Source organism: Sceloporus undulatus, chromosome 1, assembly GCF_019175285.1.
Source record: "Sceloporus undulatus isolate JIND9_A2432 ecotype Alabama chromosome 1, SceUnd_v1.1, whole genome shotgun sequence".
NCBI classification, from domain to species: Eukaryota; Metazoa; Chordata; class Lepidosauria; order Squamata; family Phrynosomatidae; genus Sceloporus; species Sceloporus undulatus.
This window is the reverse complement of record NC_056522.1, coordinates 337991753-338009906: the sequence shown is the minus strand read 5'-3', so window position 1 is coordinate 338009906 and position 18154 is coordinate 337991753. Positions and strand designations below refer to the sequence as shown.

At 39.7% G+C, this 18154-nt stretch overlaps 1 protein-coding gene across 10 annotated transcripts in view; it reads left to right on the top strand.

Annotated features, from left to right (window-relative positions):
* The window catches only part of ENTPD5 (ectonucleoside triphosphate diphosphohydrolase 5 (inactive)), a 33065-nt gene extending 17658 nt beyond the window's left edge, over positions 1-15407 (top strand). For 9 of the 10 annotated variants that reach the window (XM_042445597.1, XM_042445596.1, XM_042445599.1 and 6 more), the window contains 9 exons: positions 205-240; positions 1072-1160; positions 3776-3855; positions 4200-4261; positions 7378-7476; positions 7901-8041; positions 13543-13599; positions 14209-14322; positions 15239-15405. In XM_042445597.1, the coding sequence (XP_042301531.1) occupies positions 205-240; positions 1072-1160; positions 3776-3855; positions 4200-4261; positions 7378-7476; positions 7901-8041; positions 13543-13599; positions 14209-14322; positions 15239-15264 (704 nt within the window). In that variant the 3' untranslated portion in view covers positions 15265-15405. Of the gene's footprint in view, positions 1-204; positions 241-1071; positions 1161-3775; positions 3856-4199; positions 4262-7377; positions 7477-7900; positions 8042-13542; positions 13600-14208; positions 14323-15238 lie in introns of all 10 variants that reach the window. The other variant, XM_042445605.1, reaches the window with a different exon arrangement.
* The last annotated feature ends 2747 nt before the right edge of the window (positions 15408-18154 follow it).

Here is an 18154-nt window from a genome sequence, read left to right as displayed (position 1 = left end):
ATTAATTAAGATTTAGACAGAGAAACAACAGTGAAGGCTGAGAGAGAAAAAGAACCTTAGGAAACCTGGGAATGTAATGAAATGAGACAAGTACAGATAATTAACAGAATTGTACACAGTGTGGTAATTCTGGATATTTTTGTGAGCAGAAAAGTTGAAAGATAGAAGGATTTCACATTGATTTTTTTTTCTTTGTCCTTACAGGTATTTTAGCCTGGATCACTGTGAACTTTTTAACAGGTAATTGGTGCTTTGTAAGAAAACAAAATTAATAACCATGAAGAATTTACACAAGTTCAACCTAGACAATGAGGAAATAGAAATAGTAAAACAGTTCTCTTACTTGGGGTCAAATATTGATAGGAATGTGGACTACAGTCAGAAAATCAGAAGATTAATAATGGGTTATGAAATAACTAGAAAAGATCCTAAAATGCTAAGATATGCCATTCAGCAGAAAAATTAGAATCCTTCAAGCCGTTGTATTCCCTATGACTATGTATGGATGTGAGAGCTGGACAGTTAAGAAAGAAGATAGAAATAAAATCAATGATGTGATGCTGGAGAAAAGTGCTGAGGATCCCATGGACAGCCAAAAAGACAAACAAATGGGTCTTAGAGCAGATCAATCCAGAAATCTCCCAGGAAGCCAAGATGACAAAGCTTAAGTTGTCATACTTTAGACACATCATGAGAAGAGAGGACTCACTGGAAAAACAACAATGCTAGGAAAGGTGGAGGGAAGTAGAAAGAGAGGAAAGCTGCATGCTAGATGGATGGAGTCTGTTAAGGAGGTCCCAGAGCAGAGCAGTGGAGGACAGGATTCCCATAGGGAGTCTTGGAGATGTCTCATCCACAGGGTTGCCATAGGTTGGAGTTGATTCAAGGGCAGTTAACAACAAAAACTAAAATGTAAGGCTTGTATAGTCTTCCATTGCGGCCAGCTCAAGTTTTACTCTTGCATTCTTACTATAACTGCTGCTGAAATCCAGTGATGGCTAAGAAAACCAAATGGCATGGGATCCCTCATGTAATATGCATGGTTTTTAAACTTTGCAATGCTACTTGCAGGGCAGCTGTATGGCCGGAACCAGCAGACAGTGGGGATCCTGGATCTGGGAGGAGCCTCTACACAGATCACATTTCTGCCACAGCTTAAGGTGAGGAGTACTTGTAAAACAGGGCGGGATTCATGTGGCCCTGCAGATGTTGTTGCATGACCCAGCAGATCTAGTTAGTATAGCCAGCAGGTAGGACTGCAAGGACCCACAGTCCAACAACAACCAGAAAGTAACATAATTTCGATCTGTGCTACAATACAATCCGTTGTGGTTCCCATAATGCTGGATAGTCTGCTGGTGGTGGCACGATTATTTTGTGTTGTACTTCATACTAGGGACGCAGTAGCTCAGTGGTTAAGACACTGACTCTGACGATCGCAAGGTTGACAGGTTGACAGTTCAAGGCTCAAGTACCACATGATGGAGTGAGCTCCCATCATTAGTCCCAACTTCTGCCAACATAGCAGTTTGAAAGCATGTAAAAGTGCAAGTAGATAAATAGGTACCACTTTGGTGGGAAGATAACAGCATTCTGTGCTGTCATGCTGACTGCATGATCACTGAGTCATCTTTGACAACGCTGGCTCTTTGGCTTAGTAATGGAGATGAACACTGCCCCCTACAGTCAGATATGACTTGACAACCTTTGGCTTTTACCTTTACTTCATCTAGAATAGAATCATAGAATCGTAGAGTTGGAAGAGACCATAAGGGCCATCCAATCCAATCCCATGCCATGCAGGAAATCTCAATCAAAGCATACCCGACAGATGGCCATCCAGCTTCTGCTTAAAGACCTCCAAAGACAGAGACTCCACCACACTGCGAGGGAGTGTGTTCCACTGTTGGACAGCCCTTACTGTCAGGAAGTTCTTCCTAATGTTGAGGTGGAATCTCTTTTCCTGTAGCTTGCATCCATTGCTCCAGGTCCTAGTCTCTGGAGCAGCAGAAAAGAAGCTAGCTCCCTCCTCAATATGACATCCCTTCAAATATTTAAACAGGGCTATCATATCACCTCTTAACCTTCTTTTCTCCAGGCTAAACATCTCCATCTAGGCCTGATTCCCACTACCTTTTGATTGCTAATCGGTTTGAACTGGTTCAAATAACCCTGGTTCCTACTTGAATTGATTCGGAGGGGGGCCCCATGCGCTAGACCCATTTAACCCAAGCTTTTTTATGCTGATGTTTTCTGCGTCTTTTTGGATAAATCAATTCTGTGCAAGTGTGAACCAGATGCGGATTCAAATTGATTTAAATTTGCCCTTTGGCCAGCTGGAGCAGGTCCATTTTTAACCGATTCATTCATGAATGTGAACCACAAGTGGGTTATTTTACAGGGAAAAACGTGATCGGGGCAAAAGTAGTGGGAACCACACTCTGCTGTTGAATTGATCCATCTATTGGGATCGCAAACCACTTTTTTAATAAGTGGGAATGAGGCCATAGATTGCTCCAATGATATCCATTGAGTTAATAGACTTCTTTTAAACTTAAATTATGTAAATATTGTAAGACATATGAAGTATATTTGATACCCCTTGTTCTCAAGCTATTTTGCTATAACAACATTTTTGCTCCTTGAGGACTCAGAAAAGGGAAGACCGTCCATCAAGTATATTTGGAGCTTTACAAATCAAAAACAGCATTAATTTTTTTAATTTGAAATCGAAGGCTTTCATGGCCAGCATCCATAGTTTTTTGTGAGTTTTTCTGGCTATGTGGCCATGTTATCTATAAACTCTTCTATAACATGGCCACATAGCCAGAAAAACTCACAAAAAACTTTTTTTTATTTGCTGACTAATATTAGGACTATGAAGTGTTATGTTTTGGGTGGGAAATTGTTCAGACTCCTTATTAAAGTTATTTGATTCAGGTGAAAACATCCAAACGCATGCAGCAGTTTCAGAAGGATGAATTTACAGATGTTCTGTGGCCTTTTCTTATCACACCACATGTGTTAATTGACAAACAAGAGTTTGTGTTATTAGCAACAGTTTTTGTGAATAGCAGTTCTCAGTGGTGTCAAAGTAATGGTGAATTGAAACCACCGAACAACCAAGTTAAATTTTGGATTAATAATTAGATAAATGCTATTATAATATATGTAAAGGAATAGAATGGAAATTGCAGATGTAAGAATGTTGACAGAGTGGTATTTATATTATGTGCTGTGAATTAGGGGAGGGATAGGGAGGGATGGAGGAAGGTTTGTAACAAAAGAGGGGGAAATGTAATACTGAGATTGTACTGTTGTTAAATATCAGTACGTTTAAAAAATAATGTCACTGTCACTGGCAGCTCTTTCTGTACTTAAATTTCCTCTGATCTCACTGCCTACAATCCATGCCCTCACTAATCATGGATGCTGTATATATCCTTGTAATTTTTCATAGGCTTTCAATGCTTGACTTTAAGGAATTGTTTTCTTCATAACCGGGTGTTTCCTGTGCTGCTGAGACACAGGCACTCTCCCTAGAGCACCTTAATAACAGTTAATGTTTCTGAGCAACAGCTCCTCGGAGCCAGGCATTTGGGGCATGGAGACTGTTGTGGAAAGGCATCTGTGTTTTCTGTCTAGTTACATTGGATCTCTGTATGAGTACACTTCAGATACAAAAGTATCTGGAAATCAGTAGTGAAAAAAGTATCTGGAAATCAGTAGTAGAAGCAATAATTGAATAGTACTTTATCATTATACTAATTTTTAGGAAACCTTGGAACAAAGCCCGATGGATTTCTTTACCTCATTTCAAATGTTCAACAGCACTTACAAACTCTATACACACAGGTGAGTGAGCAGGTACTACACTAAGTAATGGCTAAGAGAATTTTTGAAGACATATTAGAAAAAACATTAACTTCAATGATATGCATTGTTCAAATTTTAAATCAGTCTCTTTTGCTGGTTGGCAGAGTAATCCAGAAAGCCTCTTTCAGAATACTAGATACACGTGCCTTCATTCATATTATAATAAACAGAGTAGCTGGTGGATTATTGATAAAAAGTCATATGCTGACATTTTTTGTGCAAGTCTGAGCAAACAGGAAGCTATTTTAACAGACATATCATTTACATTTGTGTTTATAACATAGACTCTTGTAATTTATAGTTAAATATTTTGTCCTCTACAGCTATTTGGGATTTGGGTTGAAAGCTGCACGACTTGCAACATTGGGAGCCTTGGATATGGAAGGTACATTCCGACAGATTAACTGGAGTGTGTATGTGTGTGTGGAGGAGGGAGTGTTCAGCTAATATTGGCTTGTGTCTCATGTCTGGCTCTATGCTTATTGGCAGTGGTTTGTCTAGGAATGGGGGATACCATTCTTATTTCAGTTGTTACACTATTGTATGAATAGAGGAAAATAAGGCACAGTGTAATTGGATGGTAATGGAAATACAGAGCATTCCAGGAGGAGGCTGTAGGAAATTGCAAATCTCATCCATTTTTTTGACTGATGATATGACATGTTGTGGACATAATAAATTCTGAACAAAGCACTCTAAAATTCTATTCATTGCAACTGAAGAATTAAGTATGTGCTTAGTTTGCTACTGCTGAAATATACAAAACTTTAGATGAATTTAATCTTGGTTGGATGATGCCTATTAAATTCAGTTGAACTATCAAGATCATTTGCCTGTATTTTTGATACTAAAAGAGAAAATATAATGAAATGCTTTCAGGGCTTGGATGTAAATGGAAAAGAAATCTGCCTTTAAGATTCCTTGAAGGTATGGAACACCAGTATACCTATAAGTGAGCATGGAGACGTGATCAGATTTCTACACTGTGCAGAATTTAGTAGCTTTTGTACAGGTTTTACATATTACTGCTAACTAGACAGCAATGTGTTCAATATTATTTGAAGTGAAAAGCAGCATATCAACTTTGCTGCAAATGCTTATTTCCAGATCCTTTCCAGAATTATTGTCCATGAGAGAGTGTATAACTAGAATCAGTAGCTGAATTTCTATTTATTTTAGAATGCCATGTTCACACCTTGTAATGCAAATGACAGGTCATTCCAAAGGTACATTTTGCAGAAGTGCATATTTGGATTCAAAAGCAAATGCATATATAGTCAGTGTTTCTGATCCACTAATGTAATTTAAACTGCTTCTGCGTACATTTTTTTTTTTAGTAAATTAGTGTATGGAAATCAAAGCAAGTCCAAAACATCTTTTATTTGAAGCAAAGATGAAAAGGATATCCTTCCCCATTCCAGAAGCCAACTGGATTGGCAGTTGAATCTTATTTCATTGGTAATGAGGCAGCATCCTCACAGTACTTGAGGGCAGCAGGTGTGACGCACCCAGGTCCAGTACTTCACCACCATTTACTTACTCTTTAACCTGGTGCTTAATTGTTGCCCTCTGGATCAAGTACAGCATATATCATGTAAGGAATGCAACCATATGTATAAGAATGGCCTTTGGCTATCTTTGCACACTTGGGCAAAGGTTTTTCCTAAAGGGGGTGTGTGGCATATTTCAAGAAGGTGGTTCAGCCAGATAGAAAGTCCTGGTGAGCAAAAAGCAAGCATTGCTTTTGCCAAGGTGCCAACTCAGGAGGATGAGAATAGGGTGTGGTGGTAGATTGAATAGGCAGAGGACTCTCTCTCTCTCTCTCTCTCTCTCTCTCTCTCATATCAATGTGTGTTGTCTGAGGTACCAACTTCACTTTACTAGATAGTAGAGCCAACCCTGACTAGAATGCAGATCAGTAAAGATCAGTGTAAGTTGAACTGTAGCCTCATTTGTGTTGTATTTTTAGAAGTTTTTCATCAAAATTTCTCTTGTTCAGTTCCAATTCCAGGAACTCTCCTATTCATGTGTATCTTGGGAACCATCCCTGGGCAAGCATTCAAATGTTTGTTTCCTTTTCCAACGAGGAGGAACCAAAGTGTATCAGCTGTCTCTGAATCACTTGTATTCTGTTATTCAAACTAGTGTAAACAGAACCTGGGCTATGAAATGTCCACCTGCTCTGTGAGCAACCAAACTTTGAAAAACAATGGAAGCTGCCCTGGGTGACATACAGTTGCTTATCAAAGCCAAACCCTTGACTGCAACTTAGTTTGTGTTGCGATTACTTTGTTTACACTGCTATGTTAGACATGGAATATTGCACTGTAGTTATAATTTATTTTATAAAAAGTAAAGGCATGCTTTATTAAATGTTACAGCTTCCTGGATTCCTGTTCTTCTGGAATGTGAAAGGATTTGAGTTTCAGGGGATGATACTTTTTGCTTTAGAACCATTTAATTATTTGGATTAGCCAAGGAGTTTTTTATTTTTATTATCATCTAGTACCTCCCGAGAACAATTGTTAATTGTGCATACAATTGGTAATTCCCCATTTCACCTCCATTGTTTTAACCAAAATATATGGCACATTTTCCCCATGCATCCTAGAATATATTTAGACTCTCCATCATCTGTCTTTGTCATCCATTCATTTTGCAGTTCATTTTCGGGGAGAAGCTTAGCAATATTTTCCAACTGCAACTATTTCATCTATTTCTCACCTATACAGATCCCAAATTGAACATCCTAATTGGAGAAATTTTAAGTTACTGCTCAAAATGGAGCACAGAATTCAATTTTCTCCTGCTTTCTCCTGCAATTAACAATGATATTAAAAACAGTACCACTGTATTCTGCTTTGGTCAGGACTCACCTGGAATATTGGGTCCAGTTCTGGACACAACAATTCAAAAAGGATGTTGACAAGCTAGAGCATGTCCAGAGAAGGGCAATGAAAATAGTGAAAGGTCTGGAAACACCATGCCCTGTGAGAAGAGACTTAGAGAGCTGAGTATGTTTAGCCTGGGGAAGAGAAGGTTAAGAGGTGACATGATAGCCCTGTTTAAATATTTGAAAGGTTGTCATACTGAGGCTGGAGCAAGCTTGTTTTCTGCTGCTCCAGAGAATAGGACAGAGCAGTGGATTCGAACTACAGGAAAAGAGATTCCACCTCAACATTAGGAAGAACTTGCTGACAATAAGAGCTGTTTGACAGTGGAACAAGTTGTCTTGGAGCGTGGTGGAATTTCCTTTATTGGAGGGTTTTAAACAGAGGCTAAACAACCATTTCCAGGAGGGTTTTGTTTTTTGTTTGTTTGTTTGTTTGGGTTTTTTTGGAGTTTTTAAACAGGCTGGATGGCTGTCTGTTGGGGGTGTTTTGATTGTGTGTTCCTGCATGGCAGGGGGTTGGACTGAATGGCCTTTGAGGTCTCTTCCAACTGTAAGATTCTATGAACACATTCTTTTTTATGTTTTCTCTTCTGTATTCTCTTCTGCAGCAGATGGAAGGAGGTTCCGAAGTTCTTGCTTGCCAAAACAACTGGAAGCAGAGTGGCACTTTGGGGGAGTAAAATACCAGTATGGTGGCAACAAAGAAGGCAAGTTAGAGGGATACAGTTTCCCAAAACTGACGCAAGCAAGAGAAATGTCTTTATCTTTTATTGTAATTTAGAAAATTGTTGTCCAAGGATATGACCTGGCAAGAGCTCTGGCTTGAAAAGTATTAGCTGAGGCTGAAGTAATCTTGGTCAGGAAACAGAATGCCAGCCTAAATGTAATTTGTGCTCATTGGAATGTATAGCGCCACAGAATGATATTATATGTAGACATTACACTTGATTATCAGGTTCTTAGGGGCCAAAGGATGCTGGGTCCAATTTTGAGCCATCTACAACTTCATCCTTATGTTTTCTCGTTTCCTCTATGTTTCTCTTCTTAATTTCCAATATTGAGAATTCCATAGTATTTGCAATGTGATTTAGGACTGGTGTCATTTTTGCCTATGTGTGTTTACTTTGGCAGGGGAAACAGGATTTGAACCATGTTACTCTGAAGTGCTGAAGGTTGTACAAGGCAAACTACACCAACCACAAGAAATTCGAAGAAGCTCCTTCTATGCCTTTTCCTATTATTATGATCGGGCTGTGGACATTGATTTGATAGGTGAATATTATCATGGGGAAATTTCTTAGAAAGTGAATTACAGCATACTTTACATAAACATCTTGCCATAAAATAATACTGAATACATGTATTGTTATTAAATGGACAGTAGCAACCAGTGAAGCCTTGGTTTAAAACATGGTACACTAAGGTCCAAAACACACTGCAGAAACAATCCAGTTGGAGACCGCCGTAACTGGCTTGGCTCAATGCTAGGGAATTCTGGGAACTATAGTTTTGTGATATATTTAGCCTTCTCTCTCAGAGAGCTCTGGTGCACAATAAACTGCAATTCCCAGGATTCCTTAGCACTGAGCCAGGGCAGTTAAAGATGTCTCAAACTGAATTATTTCTGCAGTGTGTTCTGTACCTAAGATTAACCAAATGCATTTTGGAATAGTTACGGCCTGAGTCTGATTGTTAGCCCCAAGGAGAGCAGACCATTTGGAATCAAGAGAAACTTGGTATGTGAACATTTATATATGTTCCAATGATTCCTTGGAATGTACAGTAGGCCCTTGGTATCTGTTCAGGTTTGGTTCCAAGACTGCCTGTGGATACTAAAATCCATGGCTGCTCAAGCCCTATTCGATACAATAGCCTAGTGAATTGGTGTCCCTTATATAAAATGGCAAAATCAAGGTTTGCTTTTTGAAATGTATATACAGTACACCCACGTCATATGTGGCTTCCAGCATATGCTGGAAGGCACACCGGAAAGACTTCTCCCATGCCCCAGAAGAAGCAATGGGGTGTGCACCACGTGCACACCACGAGAACGAGCCCCATTATTTCTAATGGGTCTTGAGTTTACGCAGTTTTTCCCTTGCACAGCAGGGTCTGGAACAGATCCCCTGTGTAAGCGAAGGGCTAACTATGTTGGTTAATTATTTTCAAGCCATGGGTGGTTAAATCTGTGGATACAAAACCCATGTATATGGAGGGCCAACTGTACTATAGTTGGGATTAACCACTGAATTTAAAGCTAAACCTTTTAAAATTGTCTTAAAGCAATGCAGTGTGTTACAGAGATGTGAAGTTTCCCCAGAAAAGGTCTGTCCCTAATCTCAGAACATTTATCAGTGAACCATGGAATAGGGGCTCAGATGCTGATCTTATGCAGCAGGCTCCAATGAGTACAAATGATTCTTCAGTTCCAAATCATTTAGGGTTTAAAAGCTAATTACCACATATACTTGACTATAAGTTGACTTGATGCATAAATTGAGGACAGATTTTGGAGCCAAAATTATGGATTTTGATATAACCCGTGTATAAGTCGAGGGTAAAACTTAGGGGCATGCATAAAAGGATGTAAAGAATGAAGGAAAGGAAAATGATACTAAAAATGCTACTATTTACCTTCCCAAACATTGAAAAAGGCCAGAAGTGGCACTGCAGTGGTGAGAGTAGAAGGGATCAGTGCTTCTTTTAGTTTCTCCTGGGATGGATTAAGTTCTCACCTTTTGCCACTCTATTCAGAGAGGGAAATGGTTCCTATTTTGTTAAGAGTTGACCTATATGATAAGTTGCCCCAGTTTTTTGGGTTTAGTTTTTGACTAAAATCTAGATATGCATGATTATATACAGTACAGCAGAAGAGCTGTAATATGATTTGAATGCTGAGCTGCTGTAAGCATCCTGGCTGCTCCATTCTGAGTAGTTGTAATTTTTAGGCAGCCTTCATAGGCAGTTAAATATGAAGCACATTGAAGTAATAATACTGGAATGTTTGTTTTATAAAGGCAAAGTCCTCTTTCTCCAGATAAGACTGCATTTGGTGAACTAGTCAAAGCTGGTAAAAACACTTCTGGCCACTAACTTCACCTGTGCTTCGTTTTGAACTCCTAAACTGTGCACTCCTCTTCTGGATGAAAGCAGTTCTCATAAAGAGTCAACTGTAGACCTCTATTCATACCAGAAAATTTCTTCATTTGTTGCCACCTTGCCTGAATTTAAGTTTCAGCTTCTTCCCCCTATCCACAACAAAACTGATTTCTACTTTCAGTTATTGATCTCTGTAATAGGATTTGTAACCATTCAAGACACTTCTTTTTCCATGCACAGGAGTTCATTATTCATTTTTTGTACCCTGAAGAGGGGTCCACAGCTTAAGAGTTCAGAACGTGGCATTTGTTGTTACTGAACTTGATGTCTGCCTTCAAGGACAGAACTAGTCCTGTTTTGGAAATCTCTCTTTTTCTCAGCACTGAAAGTAAAATGTGTTGCAGCTAAACAAATGTGATAACTCTTCTCCCACCCTCAGACAGTGCATCTATTGTTATTGTGGATACTGGCTAGAAGGAAGTTGCATAGACAGACACCTTTTAGATATGAGTGATGAATAAAAATAATTATAATTTAATAATTTGTTTTATTTATATACCGCTATTCCAAAGATCATAGCGGTGAACAGCAAGTAAGTTAATTAGCAAGTAAGCTAATTTGCCCCCAATAATCTGGGTACTAATTTTAGCGACCTCGGAAGGATGCAAGCCTGAGTCGAGCTTGGGCCCTTTTGCTGGTCTTGAACTCGCAACCTTCTGGTTTTGAGTGAATGGCTGCAGTACAGGCATTTAACCACTGCGCCACCAGTGGTTAACACATGCCCCACACATTCCCATGCCTGTACTAGATACATGTACACATATACATATATATAAAAGTATATATTATATACAGTAGAGTCTCGATTATCCGACATTTGGAAGCTGTACTTCCAAAGTTTTTTAGGTTTTCTTTCTTGAAAGCCAAATATTTCATCAATACAGTTTACACCTTGCCCTACACCTTGCTAGTAGCTATCTTGTCCTGGTTGCAGGCCCTATCTTGGCTTACTTTGATTGTATGACAAAAGACATTGTTAAAGCTGGGTTAAGGGTAATGCAAATTAGTGCTAAGAATAAAGTTCTTTTGTATCATCTGTGCAGGCCATAATAATCTGCATTTACTCATTGTAAATCATTAGATGAGTGGCTTTGCACACGTGTTATAGAAGAGTGTGCGGTTCATTCGTGTGGAGAAGAGAACATTATGTACATTCATATGGAGAAGAGGACATTGTACACAATGTGTTGAGCAGATGCTGCCTATATTTGTTCTTTTTATTAAAATGATTGTATTGAAATTCAGTTACAACATACAAAAAGAAAAACAAGAAACAATAACATAGTACACATAAAAAACAGAAAAAGCTTCCACAATAACCAAAATAACAACCAAGACTAGCAAAGTTTCCCCATCCCATCCTCCTACCCCCTTGACTTCCCACACATTACAGTCGCCCCTCCTAACTCATGGATCTGAGATCTGCGACCTTGAATATCTGCGGAGGGGTGACCTGTACTGTTTCTAATGGCGTGCCCACCCAGGCCATACATAGAGGGTCACGCCCCATTTAAGCCTATGAGGCTTGAATATGCGTGAGCCATCCATTTTCCAGAACAGATCCCCCAATTGTACCTGCATTTTAAAATTTTATTTGATGTCTAAAATTACTCCTTTCTAACCTTTATCCTAGTAGGCATATATACAGTGTGCCCTTCCCTTACACGGGGATCTGTTCCAGGACCACCATCACCTGCATAAGGGAAAAAATGCGTATGCTTGAGCCCCATTGGAAGTAATGGAGCTCGTTCCCATGGCACACCCCATTACATCTTCCGGGCACGCCGGGGTTTTTCGGCGCGGCTTTCATTATATGCTGGAAACCACATAAGGCACACCCATATATAACGTGGGCACACTGTATATTCTTTTCTATCCTATTGAAAAGAACTGCTGTTTAAATACAAAAACTGATCATAGCATGCTGTCACATATATGTTTTATTGAGTTTTCCTTTAACCAGTTTGTTAGCTTATCTAACAAAGTCTAACATTTCTGCATCCATTCTTCAATATTTGGGGTTGTCTTCTGTTTCCAATATTTTGCATAACATATCCTTGCTTGCTTTAATAACACATACACATTTATGTTTCCTTTTGAAGACATTGCAAGAGCATGCTGTCGGTGGATGGGGTTGAAACCAGCAGTGGGCACAGCTATCTCTTCTTGGGGGCTGTCCGCACAGGCCTGAAGGCCTGTACTCACATCATCCTGTTTGGACAATGCAGGCCAAAATTCTGGGCTCATTCCTGGCAGATTGGACACAAATCTGCACGCCAAGGTCCTCTCAGGTTGTCCATCTCACTGCCCAAACCCCTTTTGGGGTTGATGACTGCGGTGTGGCGCCATTTTGTTAAGGACAGGGAATATTCCCCCCTCCACCACGCCAATTACTTTCAGGATGTTCATCTCACTGCACAGATGCCTTGCCAGGGTTGAAGACTGCAGCGGAGTGCATCTGGTCAAGGACAGAGGGATCTCCCTCCTCTGGCCACGCCTGGACTCTCTGGCCTTTCAGCCCCTTCAGCCAGACATGGCTGGACTGTCTTCTTCTTTAATGCTGGAATTGGGCCTAGTTGCCCCACGGCACAGCAGCTTCTGAACTGTCTCTCCCTGCCTGGCTTTGTTTCAGCCAGCCGTTAGAAAGTCAAAGGGCTAGAGCAAGACTAAAGAAAACATAGCTGTTTTGGCAGGTAGTTGACAAGGCAGGAAGAACATGATCATAAAATAAGAAGCAGCAGAAGAAATATTAGAAGAAGTGTTAAAGTCTTTAAGACAAAGAAGTAGGAGAAAAGGAAAAACACAGCCTATTCAGAACCGAGGCAGGAAAAAGACTGAGGGATGGTGGGGTTGCTCCATCTGGTGGCAACTCCTTCAAGTCTGTTTTTCTTGCCTATTTTGGAGCAAGAGATGGAATCAACCCATGTTATAGGATGGTTTCCACCTCCATCGCTGGAAAACTGGTAGAGTTGGCCCCATCTGGGGGTAGAATAGTCCTTACCCCGGCCCATTTTCACCTCTGGTTTGCCATTCAGTTCCTGGAAGCTCGGTGGCAAACCCTAACGACGAAAGCCCCCGTCACCATATGTGACATGGAAACAGGGCGTCTGGCCACATCAATGGAGCCAGGTGCCCCATTTCCACATCAGATGTGGCAACAGGAGGCTTCTAAGAGCAACAGTGCAGAAAGGTAAGGAGCTCTTGCGCTAGCGACCCCCAGGGAGTGTAAAAAGCCGGTCCATCTCCCGGACCGATGCCGGTAAGCACCTGGCCAAACTAGCATAGGCTCAGCCCATGGCCCGGCATTTGTAACAGTGCCATATGTAACAGTTCTCACATAAGCAATCTCCCCCATCATTTTCATGTAGATTAATATGTAGGGAATAAATTCCATGAGGAAGAAATTCTGAAAGCAAAAGAAGAATGTATCTGAGGCACCCTGGAGCATTTCATTTTCCAGTTGCAATTTAAATAGCCTCTAATTTTTTCATGTTGCTTTGTGTATGCTTAACTGTATGGTAGATGTCTCGGTTATCTTCAAAGCTTGGCTTCATTATCTTTAGTATTATAGTATCTTTTCAGTCACATTATGACCCATTTTTTTAACATTTCAGAGTATGAAAAAGGTGGAGTTTTACAAGTGAAAGATTTTGAAAGAAAAGCCAAAGAAGGTAAAAATGTGTTCAGACTTGAAGGTTTTCCCATTAATTTCACACAATCTGAAACTGCCATAACATATTCATTCCCCTAACTTGGTTTTCAAATAACCATTCAGATTGTGTCTTCAGATTTTAATCAGAACATATTTCTATAGCAAGCTAAAAAATGAAATATCATGGTATCATTTTCTCAGGTAAGACTGGCCAATGAACTTGCCCAAAAAAGCAGCTGTAGTGAAAGATTTTATAACAACACTGTCAACCAATTTGCAATCACGAACCTAAGAATTAGACTACATCTCTAAAGAGTTTCAACCACTTACGTTTATCATGTATTTTATTAAAATGTGTCTCCACCTTTAAATTAGAGGAAGCCTTGCAAGAGCAGTGTCTTGGAATGACTTCCTATGTACCCTTAATTCAATCCTCCCAAACTGGTGCTCTTCACATGTGATGGACTAATACCCACCCACCCCAGTAATCCCACAATTAATATAGCGTGGAATAGTCTAGCACAACTGGAGGGCACCAGGTTGTGAAGTGCTACCAGTTCATTCCAGATCCTTCTAATAGTTATAGCCAGTTGGTGTTAAATCTTATAAGAATTTTACTCTCTTTTAGGGTGTGACATCTGGATAGCTACAGCTCTGCCAGCCCTTTTCTGTGTATGGATCTCAGTTACATTACAGCATATTAAAAGAAGGTTTTGGATTTGGAGAAAGTACAATTTTACAGGCAAGTAAAAACAGCTACAGTTTTTTAAAAAGAGAAAGAACAGGGTAATGTATTGTTAATGACTTGTATTAGTTAATTATTCCACATATTTGGAGTGGAGTGTGTACATTTTACTTTTAGCAAAACTTAGGATATTGCTACTGACCTACTACTAAAGATAAATGAAAAAGTTGATTGTATTCGTTTTTCCTTTTCTTCAAGTCCAGTATAGGCAAACATCAAATTCTACGTGCCAGATTTTTTCTTTATTAAAGGCGGGTTACAAACCGCCAAAAAATACGTATGGAATACGATTAGGGTTAGGAAGGGGGCGGTGCTTCTGCACCCCCAACCCAGAAACATATTCCATACATACAACATGGCGGCGCCCTTCCACATGGGGCCGCCATGTTGCGTATCGGACGCTATGCGTCCGCACATGTCGCGTGTCTATGACGTCGCGAGTCCGCCCCTGGCCCTCGCGACGTCATAGAGGCGCCGCTAAAGAACGCCATTTTGGAGCTTCTTTTTGCTCCGCAAGGCGGCGGCGGCTCCCTACGGAGCAAACGGCGGCGGCGACAGACCGCCTCAAAGCGGCGGTCTGTAACCCGCCAATATTTCAATGGTTGTAGTCACTGTCAGTCTTTTCCAGCTAGTTGTTTCATTAGTAAACATTCTTGCAATTTGGTTTGAATATGGCAAAAGATACAGTGGATGTGTCTCATGGGAAGGTTCTCTAAGTTCCGTGTCATACTTATTACGTACTGCTGCAATAATGTTGCCCAAAGGACAGGCAGAAAAACTTCAGTTGCTGTTTCACAAATATGATTGTGGGTTTTTCTGTCAGATCCTTTGTATGTCAATGAAATGTGTGCTTGTCTAAAGCAGTGTGCTTACCACAAAAGATAACTGATAATTTCCTTTCTGTTTTTTACAGTTGGCAAAGAAAGTGAACAACATTGAAACAAGCTGGGTTTGGGTGCTACCTTTCACCTTCTTCAGTCCTTAGGACTCTCCCATTAAGATGTCGCCTGTTGGATGTTTGGTTTTTTTTTTTTTAAACAATGGCAATCTGATGAACTTAGCAGCCAAATATAGACCAAAGCAGAGGATCAGAACCTTTACAAGGGTGGGTTCACTTCTGAGCTGCAACGAAACAGGGACTTTTAAGGTTGTAGGTGATGCCACAGGGCCTAAAACCAATACTAGGAAGGAGCCTAAGTACCTCTTTCATCGAGTCATTAACAATATTTGCTGCGTGGTTCTTGGACTACAGCTCTCAGATCTCCAACCAGAATGGCCACTGGTTTGGGCCTACGGGATATTAGTTCAAAAAAGTAATCTTTCTGAACTTGGACACAATGGTATCAATAAATGAAAGGTACTTGGCCTAAAGCACTGGGAGTTATAGTCCCAAAATGTTAAAGTTTCCGAGCTGTGCAATACATCCAAATACTGGTTTACGTTACACTTTTTTACAGGATTTCTTGGACATGAAACTGTTAATGGTGCAAATCTAGATAGAAGCTTAGCTGAATGAGTTGTTTTAAAACAACATAACTGAAGTGTGCTATTTATTTTCCCTGTAGTCTTTTGACAGTCTAGAAGGTAAGCTTTACGTTAGCTGGTTCTTAACAAGTGCTATGCAAAAGTGTTATAGGACTTTGAGCTTTTGGTTGAGCTATAGGAAAAGATAGTCACTGAAATGACTTGTTAACCTCTATAGCTCCCTGGTACAAGTCATAGTGGAGAGAAAGCTTTAAGAATTCTGTTAAGAAATGTTCCATATGTCTCCCTTTCTTCTATAAAGTAAAACCTACCCTAGACAAAGAATCTCTTGGAGATTAAGCCACAACCCTTTGTCTAACCAGAATTATTTAGCATAATTGTCTAGGTACCCTAAGCACCAGTTGAATAGGAAGAGACTTGATTTACTTCACAGCTATCGCCCCCAAAAATCTACATCAGAGTGGTGCAGTTCACTGGATTCTAAAATGTAGTTATAGATGTTCAGTCTAATGCCTGTTTCTTAGAAAAATCCTTAGAATCCATTTAACCAGGACATCTCCAAAACTCCAACAATATAAATGTTCAGTGTCATATGCAATAACTAAATGTTCCATTTTGGGACTGTTCAGAACACCAGTATGATATTAATATCTGCTAAAGAGCATTTGCACAAAAATGTGAAGATGTAGTGATAACAAATACTAGTCTAACATTTTTGCCCAAGTGCTCTTACTGTATGTTGGAATGCTATATTGGTTGTCTACATATACAATGCAGTCCTATGCTTGTTTAACCTGAAATAGGTTTAGCATTCAGTGGGGCTTACTGTCCAAGGAGTACACATAGGCTTGTACCTTTGTTTGGTGCCTTGAATAGGACATTACCTGGCCTGTTCATATTGGATTATGATTCAAGTCTTAAATTTATACTGTCCCATCTGTTTTTGAATATTAATATTACAGTGATTCAGGGCCCTTTTTTTTTTAACACCAGAAGTGGCAAGACAGAGCTGTTTCTCCTGCTCTTATTTTCTAGTCTACTGTGGTAGTAAAGAGGTTGGCAAATTGGAAGTATGCTGTGTTGCTCATAGAGCACACACTGTTTTGTTAAACACATCATAACTCACCTCTCCAAACCTCATCTGTAAACTCAGGCACATATTTCAGCTTTGAGCAATGTACCAAAGTTAATCTAAGTGGCAAATTCAGGGCCTTTATCAGTTATGTAGCAAGTATTTCAATACGTATAGTAACCTCTATTGCTAATTAAGAGACCACGTCTATATTCATATTCAAACAAATTTGAAACAACAATGCAAAATCAACAGTTGTTTTTCGCCCCATAACCCAATATTTATGAAATGTCTTGCTTCCTTAAGTACTTGCAACCTTTTCCAGTGGAAGGAGATATACACTTTCGTTTAATGAGCTACACCGAATGGCCTTATTGAAAAGTGTCCTATCCTATGATGGTGGTGCAGAGAGAGTTAAGAAGCAAACACTTGAAGCATTAAATTAAATATTTCCCTAAAAATCAGAAGTGAAAGCAAATATTTGGTGTTTGTTAGCCTAAAGTATGTACTTATTGCTGGTACGTAGCTTGAAAGGACATTTATTGTGTTTAGCTTAAATCTGTTAAATGAAATTAAGCTAAACTATAAGCAGACTGAGCCCCCTCCTCTAAAAAATGTCCACCTATGTAGCACTGTGGGGCAAGTTGTGTACTGATAAACTTAGAATACATTCCATTCATATGTTGTTCTGAAATTAGTTAATGTAAGAGGATGACCTAAAGGTCCTTATACATTAGCGGTGTTCATGTTACTTAGTGCTGTAATGCAGTTAAGTGGATACTGTCAGGTGCAGCTATATGGTACATGAATAAGACAGGACAATTTTGAATGTCTATTTTAAGTAATAAAATAAATTTTAACAATGTTTGGACAGGATCTCATGCTTTCTATGCTATCCTTTAGAGAATTATTTAGACACGTTAAGGGGGAAGTAGGCAAACAAGATTTCCATCCTCTGTTTTGAAGCCACTACTAGACATCATGTAGTGAGCAGGGTCAGACCTGGTTAGTACTTGGATGGCAGACCACCACCAACATGTGGGGGCTGTGGGTGTAGGTCAGAGAACAGGCAAAACTACTTCTTGAGTTTTCCTGCCTAAGAAAAGCCTATGAAATTAAAGGATTACCATAAATGGACGGCAAATTAAAGGCATACGCACATGCACAATGTATTAAGTGGGCAAGTCAGGAAAAGATATATTACTGGGAAGAAGGATATTATATTGAGTGAATACAAGAGTGCAGATGAGAATATTTGGATAAATTTAATTA